The sequence below is a fragment of the Labeo rohita genome, chromosome 20 (assembly GCF_022985175.1).
Source record: "Labeo rohita strain BAU-BD-2019 chromosome 20, IGBB_LRoh.1.0, whole genome shotgun sequence".
In the NCBI taxonomy this organism is placed as follows: Eukaryota; Metazoa; Chordata; class Actinopteri; order Cypriniformes; family Cyprinidae; genus Labeo; species Labeo rohita.
Genome location: NC_066888.1, coordinates 20,130,228 through 20,145,067, shown reverse-complemented (window position 1 = coordinate 20,145,067; position 14,840 = coordinate 20,130,228). Strand labels below are relative to the sequence as shown.

Below are 14,840 nucleotides of genomic sequence, written 5' to 3'. Positions count from 1 at the left end.
AAGACCATACCAGTTATTAAATATTAAAACATCTATTTATAAGGAACTGGACAGCCAATTGAATTAATTAAAATTATAATTTTTTTTCATTTAGGGGTGATAACTAGAAATCAGCATAATTTTTGAATGATATGGTCCTGTTTAACTTGTATCTGTATGGAGGGTGATATTTGTTCATTTGTTGTGAATGGAAGGGGCAGGTGCAGGTTTCTGCAGGCGGTAGGCAGAGCAGTCAAGCCATGCGATCGTATCGTCTTTACCCCCTGACATAGATGTCAGACATCTTCTCTCCTGTCATGAAAGCATCGTCCTCTAGAACTACGTCATCAGTGTTCCAAATAATAACACGAAGCTCAAAGCTAGATAACAGCACAGCAATGACGTGGGGGGTGGGGAGGAGGGATAGACAAAATAACAACAAACGCAACAGACGAACAACGAAAGGAAACAGAAACAAACAAACAAAAGTAACAGATTAAACTACACACTTTTCACACACCTGCCCATACCTACCCCCTCACAAAAATGTCACTGGACTTTTCCCCTGTGAAGTAATCATCGTCTTCCAGAATTACCTCGTCAGTATTCCATATTATCACCCTGAGCTCATATCTGGGAGATGAAAAGAATGGGATCATCATCTCACACTGTAAAAAGTGTTTTAACCCAAAAATGTGCGCCAAATGGTAAACAACAGTAACTGGTTAGATTTAAAAGAAAAATATTTATGGCTATTTTTTTATATAACCAAAGTAATTTTGTCAGATTAGAGTCAACATTGACCCTTTTTACTTTCTTAATGGGATAGTTCATCCAAAAATGCAAATTTTGTCATTAATTACTCACCCTCATGCCGTTCCGAACCTGTAAGACTTTTGTTCATCTTAAGATATTTTTTATTAAATCTGAGAGCTTTCTGACCCTGCATAGACAGCAACGCAACTACAATGTTCGAGGCCCAGAAAGGTAGTAAGGACATCGTTAAAACAGTCCATGTAACATCAGTGGTTCAACCATAATTTTATGAAGCTACCGGAATTTTTGCGGCAAGAAAAAAAAAAAGGTTCTAAGTCAGAATGCTGGCTCCTGCATCAGCAGCACCACATGCATGCATTGTGGTACTGTTGTGAATGCGTGTCGAAAACTAACACAGAAGAGAAGAAACTGTTGAATAAAGTCACTATTTTTGTATTCTTTGCACACAAAAAGTATTCATAGCTTTATAAAATTAACGTTGAACCACTCATGTCGCATGAACTATTTTAATGATGTCCTTTACTACCTTTTTGGGCCTTGAACATGTCAGTGGTGTTGCTGTCTATGCAGGATCAGAAAGCTCTCAGATTTTATCAGAAATATCTAACTTTATGTTCTGAAGATGAATGAAGGTCTTAAGGGTTTGGAACAACATGAAGATGAGTAATTAATGACATTAGTTAATGATTATTTTTGGGTGAACCAACCCTTTGATGCATGTTCCTGTTCTTGTAATAGATTCAAATTAACGTAATAGTCTTCTCTTCCTCTAAAATGACTTGAACTTCTTATAATTTAGTCAGTGCACACTATTGGATAATGATATTGAATAGGCAGATAGCTTTTTGCATTTATGTCAATAAGGTGCAACTGTACATTTTGATGTTTTGCACTGAATGAATATCTCAGACTAAAGTAGGAAAACTTGCAGATTCTTTAGATGATTAACATAAAAAAATAAAGGCAGATGAGAGGCGTGAAGCTGGTAGAGTAAGTATGAGATGAAAAGAACAAGGAGGATGCGTTTTATCTACAACTTTTGGTGAAAGCGTTTGTCATCTGTTTTGTAGTTCCTTTGTATCGAAACTGTAGCTGAATCACAGTAATATCACTGTAAACACAGTTGAAAATCAATATATTAAACAATTCTAAAAAGCAAGTGAGATTAAACTTATTTCTTCATCCAAAGCTTTTAAGTCATCCAAAGAATATTAATTGCACAAGCAATCCAGAAAACAAAGCAATCTGTTTCCTGCTTAAGGGTGTAATGATCTAAGAGTGAGTATGTGATCTCAGCATGACTGATTAATAAAGCTTTCTATTTTTTGTCTTATCCTCCTGAAGGCTAAACTCACTGATGCACATATCAACAAATTACACTTTGTTTCATGTACCTAGAGACTTTAAGGGGGAAAAAACGTGTAAAAATTAATGCAACCTTATATACAAATTAAATAGTAATACCTACAAACACTTTACAAGAGCGTAACTGGCGTAAATTAAGGAAAAGCAACAAAAGTTAAGACCCTCAACAAAATCATCTACCTCTTTGGTTTGCGCGGTGATATGTCAATGGCGGGTCCTGGTGCAGGTACATCCATAGGAAACATGTCCACCCACATTTCAAGCCTTCCCTGAAAAATTCAAGCTGATAGTTACATTATAATAAAGGAAGTTCCTTCATTTAACAAGCATAAATAAATTGCATCTGCTAAAATTGATGCAGTTGTTTATTCATGCTCTGAATTGTTACCAATGATGGAAAATTCAGCAAGGTCACTTGGTGAACCTTTGAGTATGTTCTTGGTAATCACAGTGGTATTTTGTTGCACATTCTTGCATACCTGTTCTATGCCTGGCTTGTCCGGGTTGAGTAGTGGTCTGGTTTCCACATGCTCCGGGATGAGTTTGCAACCAACACGTGGGATCTCCTCCCAATGCCTAAGAACAGTAAGAGCCAAGTGTTCTTCTGTCTGCTTCTTCAGACCTGAAAGCAAAACGAAATATATCTTTTCATATTTGTTTGGAGAAAAACATGATAAAGTTCTGTATAAGCTCTGTAATGTCTCACCACTCTCATCCTCAATTTCTGTTGGCCCAAGAAAGATGCGGTTTGCAACTTTGACCCTCCCACCAGGTCCATAGTGGGGTCCATCCAATTTAGCTTCCTTGCACAACTTAGCAAGGATCTGAGTTGGCTTCTGAGGGTCCCGCCACACATTGTAACCATGGCTGGATGGTTTCACAGTGAGACAATAGGATACAATAGGAAAATGGGATTGTCATTTTAACACATTAATTATAAAGACTTGATGTTTGCCTTGGACAGAACAAAAAAGACTAAATGGATTCTGAATATGGCTGAATTATATTTTCATTTTTTTTTTATTTGACAATATAATTGTTACATCATGTAAAATCAATATATTTAATTGACAACCCCCAAATAAAATAATTTTAACATGTTGTTCTATAAAGATTAAAGAGGTTCATGCTCAATATGTTGATATCCCATAGAAAGTACAAGTGAGAAAGTACTCACACAGAGTAGTTGGATGCAATGCCACATGTGGCTCTGTGTTTGCTGTAGTATCTGTTCTCCAAATCAATTTTAGTCTCACCAATCAGGTCATCAGTTCCAACCAAATCCCAGTCATATACTGCCACAGTCAGCATGGACTCCATTGGGAATGTAGCCTCTATGTCAAATGACCTTAAGGACAGGAAAGACAGGAGATTGTGCTTTCAAGAAATGAATATTTTTTAGCTTCAGCTCAACCAGTTTATTGGTTTGGTTGGTTTACAATAGTACAGCCTACTCACTTTCCAAAGACAGGATTCAGCTGTTTGGATATGTAGTTCTCCTTATCCCGAATATCTGACTTTCCCAAACGAATGACTATGTAAGGATCTGCTTTACCATTTATATCCGCAGGATGCAAGTCTGTAGCCTGAGAAGAGAGTCATGTTATTTTAGACATTGTACCGTATGAATAACACTTACAATTTAAAGTTGAATTCACTCACTCTAATGATATAAATCCTTATGAGGACATTGATGGGGTCATTGTGAGGAATACTTTGGAACATGCCCATGTTCGGGTCAAATCCTGCCTCCCTGGTGATCTCCTCAGACAGTGGGAGTTTATACATACAGAGGGAACCCTAGTTCATAAGAAAACAGATTCAAATCAAAATGAGATGTTCATACTTTAATTCTGAAGCCTGATTTATACATTATATGTTCTTACCTTGAATCTGCCCACAATCCTGTCATCATCAACCACATTGTGGTCATCATCATCTCCAGCCTTTCCTCTATACAGGTTGAAGGTGTGGAGCCAGTCCTCAAAGTTACCAAAGTCACTCTCCAGCTCTTTACTGTACACCTGAGATAAAGATGTTTATAGTTACACTAAAATTAGAACTGCTACAGATCACAGTTTTGCTAATGTATGCTCAAACGTTTAGGGTCAAGAAGATTTTAATGTTTTTGGCCCCAGATTTAAATATTTGTTTATAACACAGCAAAAATTTAAAACAATCACCGTGGGGTAACATTTTCAAGAAGCAGCACTGACCATGAGTTCATCAACTTTTGGTTTCAGAGGTCGCTTTTCTGTGCCATCTTGGTTCTTCTTTTTGTCCTTGGAGCTCTTCTTGTCTTTGCTCTTTTCCTTGGGTTTGGTGCCTTTCATAGGAAAGTCATCAACTTTGATCTCTGAGGTTAGGGGTGAATGGGTAGGTACAGATGGAAATGAGCAAATGAGAAACGTGTGAGCACAACACCAACAATGCCGGTCTAAATGGATGTTTGTACTGAACAGTGATGCTTCAAGCCATGAGAATTATTTTAAGGAACCAAAATACATATGGATTATATATAACTTACTAGACGAATAACCTTAAAGTATGAAAGAACAAATACATTAAAGTCTCCTAGTTATGCCATTTCCAATATAGTCATTCATGCACTGTGTAATGTAGCTACATGTGAATGCAAACGATCTGCAAAGTGGCAAAGCTGAAAGTGCACGATAAATAAAATTATTGTTGCCCAAAGTATAGAATCAACTATGAACAGTCTAAACAGAGTCGTTAGTAATTCGAATAGCACTTTGAAAAACACAGGGCGGGCATTATGCAAATATGTTACCCCGTGATGATTTACGTGATGCTAACGACTGCTTCTTTAGTTTCGGGGAGTTCATCGCAGGATTCACAAAACGTTTACTCTTGAAAGATGGCTCAATACCCAGTTTATTTGGACCAGCTGGCCCAACTGAATCACAACCTGTAAATATGATATATAATAGATGTTTATATTTTCTATCAGTCATTCAAAATATGTAGCTATGGCAATGGGTGTATCGTTTCTGACACATACGTGGTAGACCAATCACAACAGACATAACAGCCATCTGACCAACCAGAGCAGAGTAGGCTCACGGAAAGCTGGGGTTTAGAGACTGAATCTTCAAACTGCTTCGAATGAATCGTTTAAGAATCGCAAAAAAATGTGATATTAAATGCATATTTTAAAAAAGCAAAAGCGTTATGCACACCTATTGTAGTAAAAAACTATATTAGGAACCTTAAAAATGGCATAATAGGTGGACTTTTAATAGTTTCTAAATTAAAAGTTAGAAATCTTTTTCATGGCATGAAAAACAATAATAATGGTTTTATGTCACAACTACAATGGTGATGGATATAGGATGACAGTATTCATCTAAACATGTTCCTAACCACAACATTATTTTTATGCAGGAACACTACACCAGGTCCATGCTAAATTTTGTGGTTACCTGCACTCTCGGCTGCTATCTCCAAATCTTCTCTTTCCTCTGCCTCTGCCAGAGCGGCCTCCTGGGCTCTGAGATTCTGCATTCACATTAAGTATATTGCAGCAAAATATTACAATTTGACACACTATATATCATAGCCAAAAAATTTAATTGAAAGACAGTCCCTCCCACCTCCATCATAGTCTCTATTGAGGCAAAGTATTTGGACCACCAGTCCAACATGCTCTCATCTGGCTCTTCTTCGTCCACTTCTTCTCCCTTCTTTTTCTTCTTCTTCTTTTTCTCTTTTTGATTCTCATCCTCATTCTGTTAGTACAAAGGATTTTATTTTAAATGTAATGTGGTTAATTCAAATGAATGTAAACCAAATCTAAAACATTTACATCTGTCTGAAACAAACCAAGACTTACCAAGTCAACTTTAACAACAGCATCGGTGGTCTACAAGGACAGGGCCACACAAACATACATCAAATACAAACAACGTCCACAACAGATTCTACAATAGCATACTAGCATACACATCACATGACTGTTGGTGCATAACCTTAAAGCAATAAACAAACAGAACCACAGTTCTAACAAAAACACACCAAGCAGCAACATAACAGGTGTTCTCACAGCATGGCATGTCTACTCACAGCATCGATCTTGACAACTGTGTCCATCTTCTTAATGTTGGGTTCAGGGTCCATATTGACCACAATATCACCTGAGGGATGAGAAATGGGACGGGTGTGGGGGCGGGAATGAGATGTCCCATTCGTGAGAGCCATGTAGCCATTGGCCAGTCTAGCTGGTGTGGACAGGGCCATATGATTTAGCAACCAATGACCCAAAACCAGCACCAGGACAGAAAGGATAAGACCATGAAGAGATCAGAGGAAAAAGGAATAGAGAAAAGGAATGAAAAGTCAGAAAAGCTGGAAAAAAGATATAGTCTGTACCAAGAATTTAAAATAAACACTATATAATGTAAGTTCTATCATTACAACTCTCTGAAGATTTTAGCATGGTAATGGATATAACAATGTTAATGTATTTAATTTTGGCGGAATAGATCTGCTATGCTTCTGAATTGCTGCTGCTGTTGGTTATTGTTGTTTTATGTAGATTATTGCTGCTGCTGCTGCTGCTGCAAAGCAAGTACAGGAACTTGCTACTGCCAGTACATAAACCACTATATTAGCATATAAACCTGTAGCAGATCTATACAGGTGGAGCTGGGGAGGTGGAGGGTTTCAGACGAACTCTGAAAGCACACTGCCAAATGCTCTAGTGAATATTACTGACTCCGAACTTTTGGACAGTAGTCTAAGCAATTATAAGTGAATTGCTTAAAATACATAAATTAGGGTTGTGCAAAATATGGTGCTAAAAAGGTTTTGTGGTATAAGATCTTGCAAATCATCTTCATCTTCAGTTTTGGTACCTGACCCAGATAAAATGGGCTGTTACTCAAAACATTGTGGCATAAAGGATAAAAGTTTATGCAATAATGATTGAAATTTGACTGATTTTATATTATATCTATTTACAAATAAAATGTAGATGGGATATTTAACAAATGTAAAGTTATTTGTGATCTTTGTATGGTGAGATTTCACTATCATTGAAATGCAACAAATACATTTTTGTACACATAAATAATTAGAAGATCATTAGGAGAGTTTTATTATATTGTATTGTTATTTTATATAACTTATAGATTTACAGTGAGTATATTTGTTTATGATAGGTACCTGTGTGAGCCCAGTTGTTAGCAGTCTTGTCTGGGGGGCTGTAGATAAACTTGCGAAGGCTGGTCACGGCATGAGACCCGACCAAGGTGTAGCGTCCAAATGCCCTGCAGTCCACCACCCGAATATTGAGTGGTGGATGAAGTAGCTCATTTTCTGGCAGATCCTACAGTGTGAGATTACTCAAGTTAACTTTTTAAATCAGAAATGAAGTGGAGAATTTTCATTCCATATATAATTTCACTTACCACTTCAAACCACTTCACTAACGTGCTGAAGTTTGGATTCTTTTTGTAGTTCTGAATGAGAGCTGACTGAACTCCTTTCCCTGCACACTCAATGTCCACACGAGGCCTGTCCACCTGGGCCAGGTTGACTCTTTTAAGGTCCCTCAGACCCCAAAACAAGACCTGGTGAGAAATAAAGACCATGAGCGGAAATACTAATGCATAAAATAATATAAGGTCAAGATGTAGTAAATGCAATTGTTAGCATAATCAAATTGTGGATTTTTGTGGCAGTGTTTTCACCTCTATACGATATCTGCTGAGAACTGGTCGTATGCCCAATGGAACAGGCAGAATGGGTCCACGGTCTGAATCAGTTGGGCCATCAATTGGAGGAAGTGCTGCCCGCCCTGCTGGACCAATCTGTGGATAAACATATATTTTAGAATTAAAATATGTAACTCATTAATAATACCGATTAAATCCTCATTTTTTTTATTTCAAACCTCTACCATGTCTTGTAAAACAGGAAAATAGCCAAAGCACAGCAATAGCAAAGAGGATGAAGTCACTTACACAAGAATGGAAAACAAAGCCGAATTCAAGAGAGGAAACTGTTATTTTGTTTATTGCACCTTGATCTGAGGTACAGCAAAGTCATGGACAGCAATAAGAGCCCTCCTGATCTCCTCATCATCATAAGGAATCTGTTAAAGTTGCCATGGAAGAGTACAGCAGAAAGATGGGACAGATGATTATGGAAAAATGAAATGGGAAATCACAAGAAAAGATCAAGGATCAAAATACAAGTGGGAGGAAAAGAAAAAGAGTGATCTGCATCTGTGGTATTCAAGCAACATTTATGAAAAGATAGGCCAAGCACTGACTGAGAGTCCACTCAAGACTGGAGTATGTATAAGCTGATCACATCCACTGTGTATCGGCTGTACCTGCAGTAGCTCAAAAGCAGCCAACAGATCTCCTGCAGTGCAGTTTCCTCTGTAGATCTGATAGTACTCCAGCTGAGGGGGGAACCGTGGGGGCCCGTAGTGTTCATCAACCATCTTAGTTAGTGGCTTTGCAAATGTTCGCCCAATGAATTCAGCTTTCCCCTGGATGCCACACACAAAAAAACAACAGTTGCGCTTCTGCCTTTGAACACCAGGGGTCAGTGTGGCCACATTCCTTGTGACATATCATGGTTATTGTATTGCCGGGGCTTTAAGATCTGAAAATCAAGCTTTGGTTGTCAATTATAAATATTTTAATTAAATTTTTAACATAAAAGTTTGCATTCACAGAAGTCAAATTCTACTTGTGTTTAGCTTCTTCATCTGTGCTCTAAATATTAAAAAGGGACATTAATGCTATATCTGACCTTGGCCCTCAGCTGTCAATGAAATAAATCACAGCAACGGTTACTACAAACTACTGTAGAGACTAAAACTACAAAGAAGCACCCAATTGTAAACCCTCTGAACTGTCCAACCAAGGGAATGCAAGAGGTAGTTTATCGCCACAGGAAACAGGTGTTTTCATCACCATGCAAGTAAGGGAAATGGTCTGATCTTGTTTTTGGGACGGAGTCCCAAGCAATCCCACTTCTTGCATGCCTTGTTAAATTCAGCTATGCAAACACAGATTGACAGCAGTGTTGAAATAAGTGTTCACACTCTACTTAGCCAAAATGTTGTCCAACAAAATGCCAGGACCAGAAGATTTTAAACAGGAAAAAAGCATCAAGTCAGGACAATAGGGCACATTTTCACACACTCTCAACATGACTCATACATGGAAAGAATGATGTCAACAGAACTGTGCTTTGAACTAGCAAACAATGACATTTAGTTCTGTATATTTAGCTTTTATTTGTTGGTATTAGACTTGGGTTTTGCAATATAAACTTACCACAGTGTCTTGGTCGTACAGTTCAATGACAATGATTGGAGGATCATCACGGAGTTCACCGGCCTCACCATAGAGTTCAACATTATCAAACACAAGCAACTGATCCCATGTAGGACAAAGAGTCTCGCTGAGGACCTTAAATATACATACACAAATGTTCATGGATGATTCAGTAATTATGAGAACTCTTCTGTCCTTTAACCAAAAGTAAATAACAGTAATTCTAGTTTTAAAGGTCAGATTTGAACAGCTTTAGACATTTTAATGTTTCTTTAATTATGTTTTCATCATTTTAAAAGGGTTAGTTCAACCAAAAAAATGAAAATTCGGTCATTAATTACTCACCCTCATGTCCTTTCAAACCCGTAAGACTCTCATTCATATTTGGAACACCAGTTAAGATGTTTTTGACGAAATCCTAAAGCTTTCTGACCCTTCATAGACAACAACACAACTACTACGTTCAAGTGTGCAAAGAAAACAAAAATCTCTTTTAGAAGGAAACAAGCACAACCCCAGGTATTTATTTAATACGGTGACTAAATTAACGAAAAATAAAGCATCAACGGTCGTTGACATTTCCCAACAGCACAGCAGTAAAGACTTCATGGACTACTTTCCTTCCAAGATTGATACTATTATAGATAAATTGTAACCATGCAGCTGCCAGCCACAGTATAACATCAAACAGTGCACTTTAGATCCCCTGAGGAACAATTACACTCATTCTGTACTATAGGAGAGGAAGAGCTGTATAAAATTGTGAAATCGTCTAAACCAACAACATGTTCATGACCTTCATGAAATTATGGTGGAACCACTGATGTCACTTGGACTATTTTAATGTTGTCTTTACTACCTTTCTGGGCCTTGAATATGGTAGTTGCATTGCTGTCTATGCAGGGTCAGAAAGCTCTCAGATTTCATCAAAAACATCTTAATTTGTGTTCCGCAGATGGAAGGTCTTATGGTTTTGGAACAACATGAGGGTGAGTAATTAATAAAAAAAAAAAAAAAAAAAAAAAAAAACACATTTTTTGTGTGTGTGAACCATCCTTTTAAAGAGTGATGAAATGTTCTTAAGTTCTTTTTATTTTGCATTAATTTTGTATTGATGTGTATAATATCTAAATCAATAAATACAATGACAAGAAATGATTGTGGTAAATGTAATTATCACCACTGCATTACATTACAAAAATTACATTGCAAGCATTTTAGAAATTGTTTAAATGTTATATATATATATATATATATATATATATATAATACATAAAAACTGTGATACTGTAAATTTGGTGGAATCTAATTGTTACCCACATACAAAAACAACACCTATTGTATTTGTTAACAGCCAAACTGAAAAGTCCTGTACTTTTACAGACCTTGAAATGCGCACTCATAACCAAAGACTCCAACACACACTCACCTCTGTCACCTGGCTGTGGGTGGAGAAGAAGACCCTTGCAAAAGGGTCAGACAGGCCGCTACTGTCAGCAGCAAACAGACTGCGAGCCTGATACATATGGGCCCTCAGCTGAAACACCTGCTTCACTACAGACAGATATAGAGGGCTACTTATCACATACTGTACATGTTTGAACATACATGCAAACACTAAAACAAATGCAAAAAAGTACTTCGATCGTATTTAAAATATATAAAAATCTTACTGTTATAAACCAGGCTGATGGGAGGAACAGCCTGTAAGCCTGTTCCCTTCGTTGCCTTGTTTTCCTCAAAACCACTAGGAAGGCCACTCAAGAAGTCTTTCCTCTGTTTGTTCAACCCCAGCCACAAATACATCTCTAGTTTAGCCTGAACTGTCCAGCCAGCAGGCCCAAAGCCTTTCTTTCCTGGCAGCTGTAGTGAACACAAGCACCAATGCAGAATGTTTACATCAAAAATTCAAGCTAATTTAATTCCATCTAATCAACGTTTATTCGAAGGAAGAACGGCATAAAAATTGGATATAAAGTAGGTGTTACCCTGAGAAAAACAGCTTTGACTTTCCCACAGTCTTTTCCCATCTCTTCATCAACAATTGAGAACAGGATGTCTTTGGAGGGTATGCGGGCATATGCTATGCGTTTGTTGTTGCTAATCATCCATATGAACACATCAGGGATGCTGTGCTGGGGCTGATGAATAAACAAGAAAACGTTAAGTCTGAGAAGCTTAATGTGAATGGAGCAATAAGGGGATGTGATTTCTTTTACCTCATCTGCCAGGAAACGAAGCCTGTGAAGGAAATTGAACACTAGCTTGAGTTTGTCTCGAACCGTGTTTCTCTTCACTTGTGAGCGGATAGTCTTCGCCTGCTGAGCCATGCTCTCCTGTGAACAATACAACCACGCGAATTACATTTAACAACCCATCAGCAGTTTTTAATGTCCAAGCTGAGACCATATAGGGCGTGTAGGCATACCATTTCTCTCATACAGGACTTCAGCCTCTCTTTGTCCAGTTTGGTTCTTCCGGCTAAATTCTGATCTTTGTTTGCCAGTGTAACAAATCGGCTTCATTTGGGGAGAAAAGCGAAAAAAAAGTAAAACGATTGTTGTTTGTGATTTTGTGCAATATATACTGTACATTCTTTCACCTGCAACTTGTGCTAAGTTCTTCTAATACACCTCTAAGTCTGCGTTCTGGATACGCCTTTTCTGTTTTTATGATTTCTTGAACATCATTCAGACCTTCCTCCTGTTCACAAAGACAGACATGCACATGCTTAAACAGTATAATGTCCGATTTTACAAAAATAACCCTAAAAGAACTGCTTAGAACAAGGAGATCGACAGTTTAACAGCCAGATAGCAATTTTAGGAGGAGCCTGACCAGTTTATCTGCAATCTTGTCCATTATATTGGAGTTGTACAGCCGTCTCCTTTGGTCTTGCCACCAGCTCTTGATGTAAATGCAGGGTTTCTTTTCAAAGTAAGGCAAGTGGAAGTAATTTCTGTAAATGGAGCAAAATGGATAGTTCAGTTCCTAGACGCAGAGCTGAACAGTAGCATATACAGTTGAAGTCAAAAGTTTACATACACCTTGCAGAATCTTTATCAAAATAAAAGGGATTTTACAAAATGCATGTTATTTTTTATTTAGTACTGACCTGAATAAGATATTTCACATAAAAGATGTTTACATATAGTCCACAAGAGAAGATAATAGTTGAATTTATAAAAAATACCTCATTCAAAAGTTTACATATACTTAATTCTTAATACTGTGTTGTTACCTGAATTCTGAATGATCCACACCTATATTTTTTTAGTGAACAGTTAAATTGCCAGCTGTTCTTCCACTTTTTTTTTTTGTTTTTTTAGTATTTTTGTGTGTTTGAGATTCATCTTTTCACACTGATGACAACTGAGGAACTCATATGCAACTATTACAGAAGGTTCAAATGCTCACTGATGTTTCAGAAGAAAATATAATGCATTAGCAGCCGGGGGGTGAAAACTTTTGAACAGAATGAAAATGTGTATATTTTTCTTATTTTGCCTAAATATCATATTTTTTCATTTAGTACTGCCCTTTAGACGCTACAGAAGATACTTACATGTTTCCCAGAAGACAAAAAAAGGTAAATTTACCCTGATCTTCAAATACAAAAAGTTTCACCCCCCCGTATGTCTGTATACATAAATATCTTTTATGTAAAATATCTTATTCAGGTCAGTACTAAATAAAAAACGACATGCATTTTGATGTGATCCCTCTTATTTTGGTAAAATAATTAACATTTTGCAGATTCTCAAGGTGTATGAAAACTTTTGACTTCACCTTTAATTCAAGTTGCTTGTGAGAGTGATTTTCAGTCAGAGAACTCTTCTGTTGTACTAACAGTGTTTTGTCAAAACTATTTTTAGACAGTCTGACGACTCAGTATTTCTCTGACATTTCATCATTTTTCTTTCCCTAACCTCTGACCTGTCAGTGATAACCGGTTTCATAGGTGGGGTAGACGGCACAGACATCAAATCTCCATCATCCTCTGCCTCTTCATCACTGGAGTTGTGGATGAGCTCGGTCTCCTCTTCTTCACTCTCCCCTCCACCCTCTTTCTTCTTCTTTGCTGATGCAGGCTTGCTCACACCATCAATCTGGTTACCATAGTTACCTAAGTGGAAAATTGTGTACATGTAGTGCTATAAATTTTATTTTTGATGTTTTGAATTCACTGAAGCATTGCCTGACTGTTGCCTGAAAAGTCAAAATTTTGAAAAGAGACTTCACAGGTGTTTGACTTCAGCTCACCGATAGTGACTTCAAAGCTGATGGGTTTATCTCCAATTTTCCTGTCTATCATTGTGGCCTCCAAGAACGACCCAAAAAGGAAAAACTCCTCCATCTTCCCTGTGGCACTCTGATAGGAAAAAACGTAAGATGCTTTAAGGTCAGAATTACATCTAAATAGCTGTCATTGGTTTTATTAACCATAAAAAAGGATTAAATAAGTATCTTCATAGTGAGGAATAAACACCCTATGTTTTGTTTTGGTGACCTTTTATTTCACCGCATTGGGATCTCTTGCATCTTTTCTCTCATACATGAATAGGATTTGCCCAATAGTGATTGCAAGTGTGTGAGCTCAGTCTGAAATCATAATTGACTTGAGATTATGGCAGCTCTGCAACTTCTCTCAACTGAAGTGATGATCTTTGATCAAATAAAACTCTCTCAGTCCTCAGAGGAAAATAAGAAACAAATTCACGCCCTTATAAAAACATACTTTTCTTTTCCACTGTAATAACTATAACTGTAACTGTTAAAAAATGTTCATACTAAATTTATTATGGAAGAGAGGAAATCTTCACTTTTATTATAACAATGGCAGTTTAGTAGGCCACTCATTTTTTTTTCAAACAAAATACAGTATCATAGCCTTTTTTTTATAAAAACCATTAATGAATTAATAATTAACTAATGAAAAACTGGCACATTTTCATAAGAATTTTTACATTTTTAAATTTTTAATTAAAATAAAATTCATCATTTACTCATCATTGTATGACTTTCTTTTGTTAAAAGAATAAAAAGGAATAAATAAATGTATACATTTAATAAATTAATACATGAATAAGTAGTGAGACTTTCCATAAAAAGCACAAATTAAGTATCACTAAAAGGATCCTTATGACTTGTTCACTATATTCTATGTCTTATAAAGCTGAACAAAAGCTTTCTGAAAGTTACTCAGTAGTAATGTAGTAATGCTCAATTCACAAAATAAATGTACATTTTAGTTTTCACTTCCAAAATCTGATCTGAATGATTTGTTACAGGTGGATTTGTTATTTTGGAGCTACACAGTCTTAGTCCTTATTCATATTTATTATATGAATTTTCTTTTTTTAAGTTGGAATAGAGCGCATGGACACCATAGACTACTTTAAT

The 14,840-nt window shown here is 36.8% G+C and overlaps 1 protein-coding gene across 9 annotated transcripts in view; it reads right to left on the bottom strand.

Annotated features, from left to right (window-relative positions):
- otofa (otoferlin a) overlaps window positions 1–14,840 on the bottom strand; it is a 74,234-nt gene that overhangs the window by 9,170 nt on the left and 50,224 nt on the right. For 3 of the 9 annotated variants that reach the window (XM_051138727.1, XM_051138729.1, XM_051138730.1), the window contains exons 16-43: window positions 13,701–13,809; window positions 13,374–13,563; window positions 12,276–12,396; window positions 12,040–12,140; window positions 11,866–11,956; window positions 11,657–11,773; window positions 11,426–11,578; window positions 11,111–11,300; window positions 10,867–10,991; window positions 9,438–9,572; window positions 8,480–8,641; window positions 8,165–8,236; window positions 7,833–7,952; window positions 7,551–7,712; window positions 7,306–7,468; window positions 6,205–6,359; window positions 5,975–6,004; window positions 5,736–5,870; window positions 5,565–5,640; window positions 4,338–4,477; window positions 4,008–4,145; window positions 3,784–3,921; window positions 3,580–3,707; window positions 3,299–3,469; window positions 2,828–2,988; window positions 2,601–2,743; window positions 2,302–2,390; window positions 514–612 (exon numbers count right to left, since the gene is read on the bottom strand). In XM_051138727.1, coding sequence (XP_050994684.1) covers window positions 514–612; window positions 2,302–2,390; window positions 2,601–2,743; window positions 2,828–2,988; window positions 3,299–3,469; window positions 3,580–3,707; window positions 3,784–3,921; window positions 4,008–4,145; window positions 4,338–4,477; window positions 5,565–5,640; window positions 5,736–5,870; window positions 5,975–6,004; window positions 6,205–6,359; window positions 7,306–7,468; window positions 7,551–7,712; window positions 7,833–7,952; window positions 8,165–8,236; window positions 8,480–8,641; window positions 9,438–9,572; window positions 10,867–10,991; window positions 11,111–11,300; window positions 11,426–11,578; window positions 11,657–11,773; window positions 11,866–11,956; window positions 12,040–12,140; window positions 12,276–12,396; window positions 13,374–13,563; window positions 13,701–13,809 — 3,614 coding nt within the window. Of the gene's footprint in view, window positions 1–260; window positions 360–513; window positions 613–2,301; window positions 2,391–2,600; window positions 2,744–2,827; window positions 2,989–3,298; window positions 3,470–3,579; window positions 3,708–3,783; window positions 3,922–4,007; window positions 4,146–4,337; window positions 4,478–5,564; window positions 5,641–5,735; window positions 5,871–5,974; window positions 6,005–6,204; window positions 6,360–7,305; window positions 7,469–7,550; window positions 7,713–7,832; window positions 7,953–8,164; window positions 8,237–8,479; window positions 8,642–9,437; window positions 9,573–10,866; window positions 10,992–11,110; window positions 11,301–11,425; window positions 11,579–11,656; window positions 11,774–11,865; window positions 11,957–12,039; window positions 12,141–12,275; window positions 12,397–13,373; window positions 13,564–13,700; window positions 13,810–14,840 lie in introns of all 9 variants that reach the window. The other 6 variants (XM_051138733.1, XM_051138732.1, XM_051138734.1 and 3 more) reach the window with 4 other exon arrangements.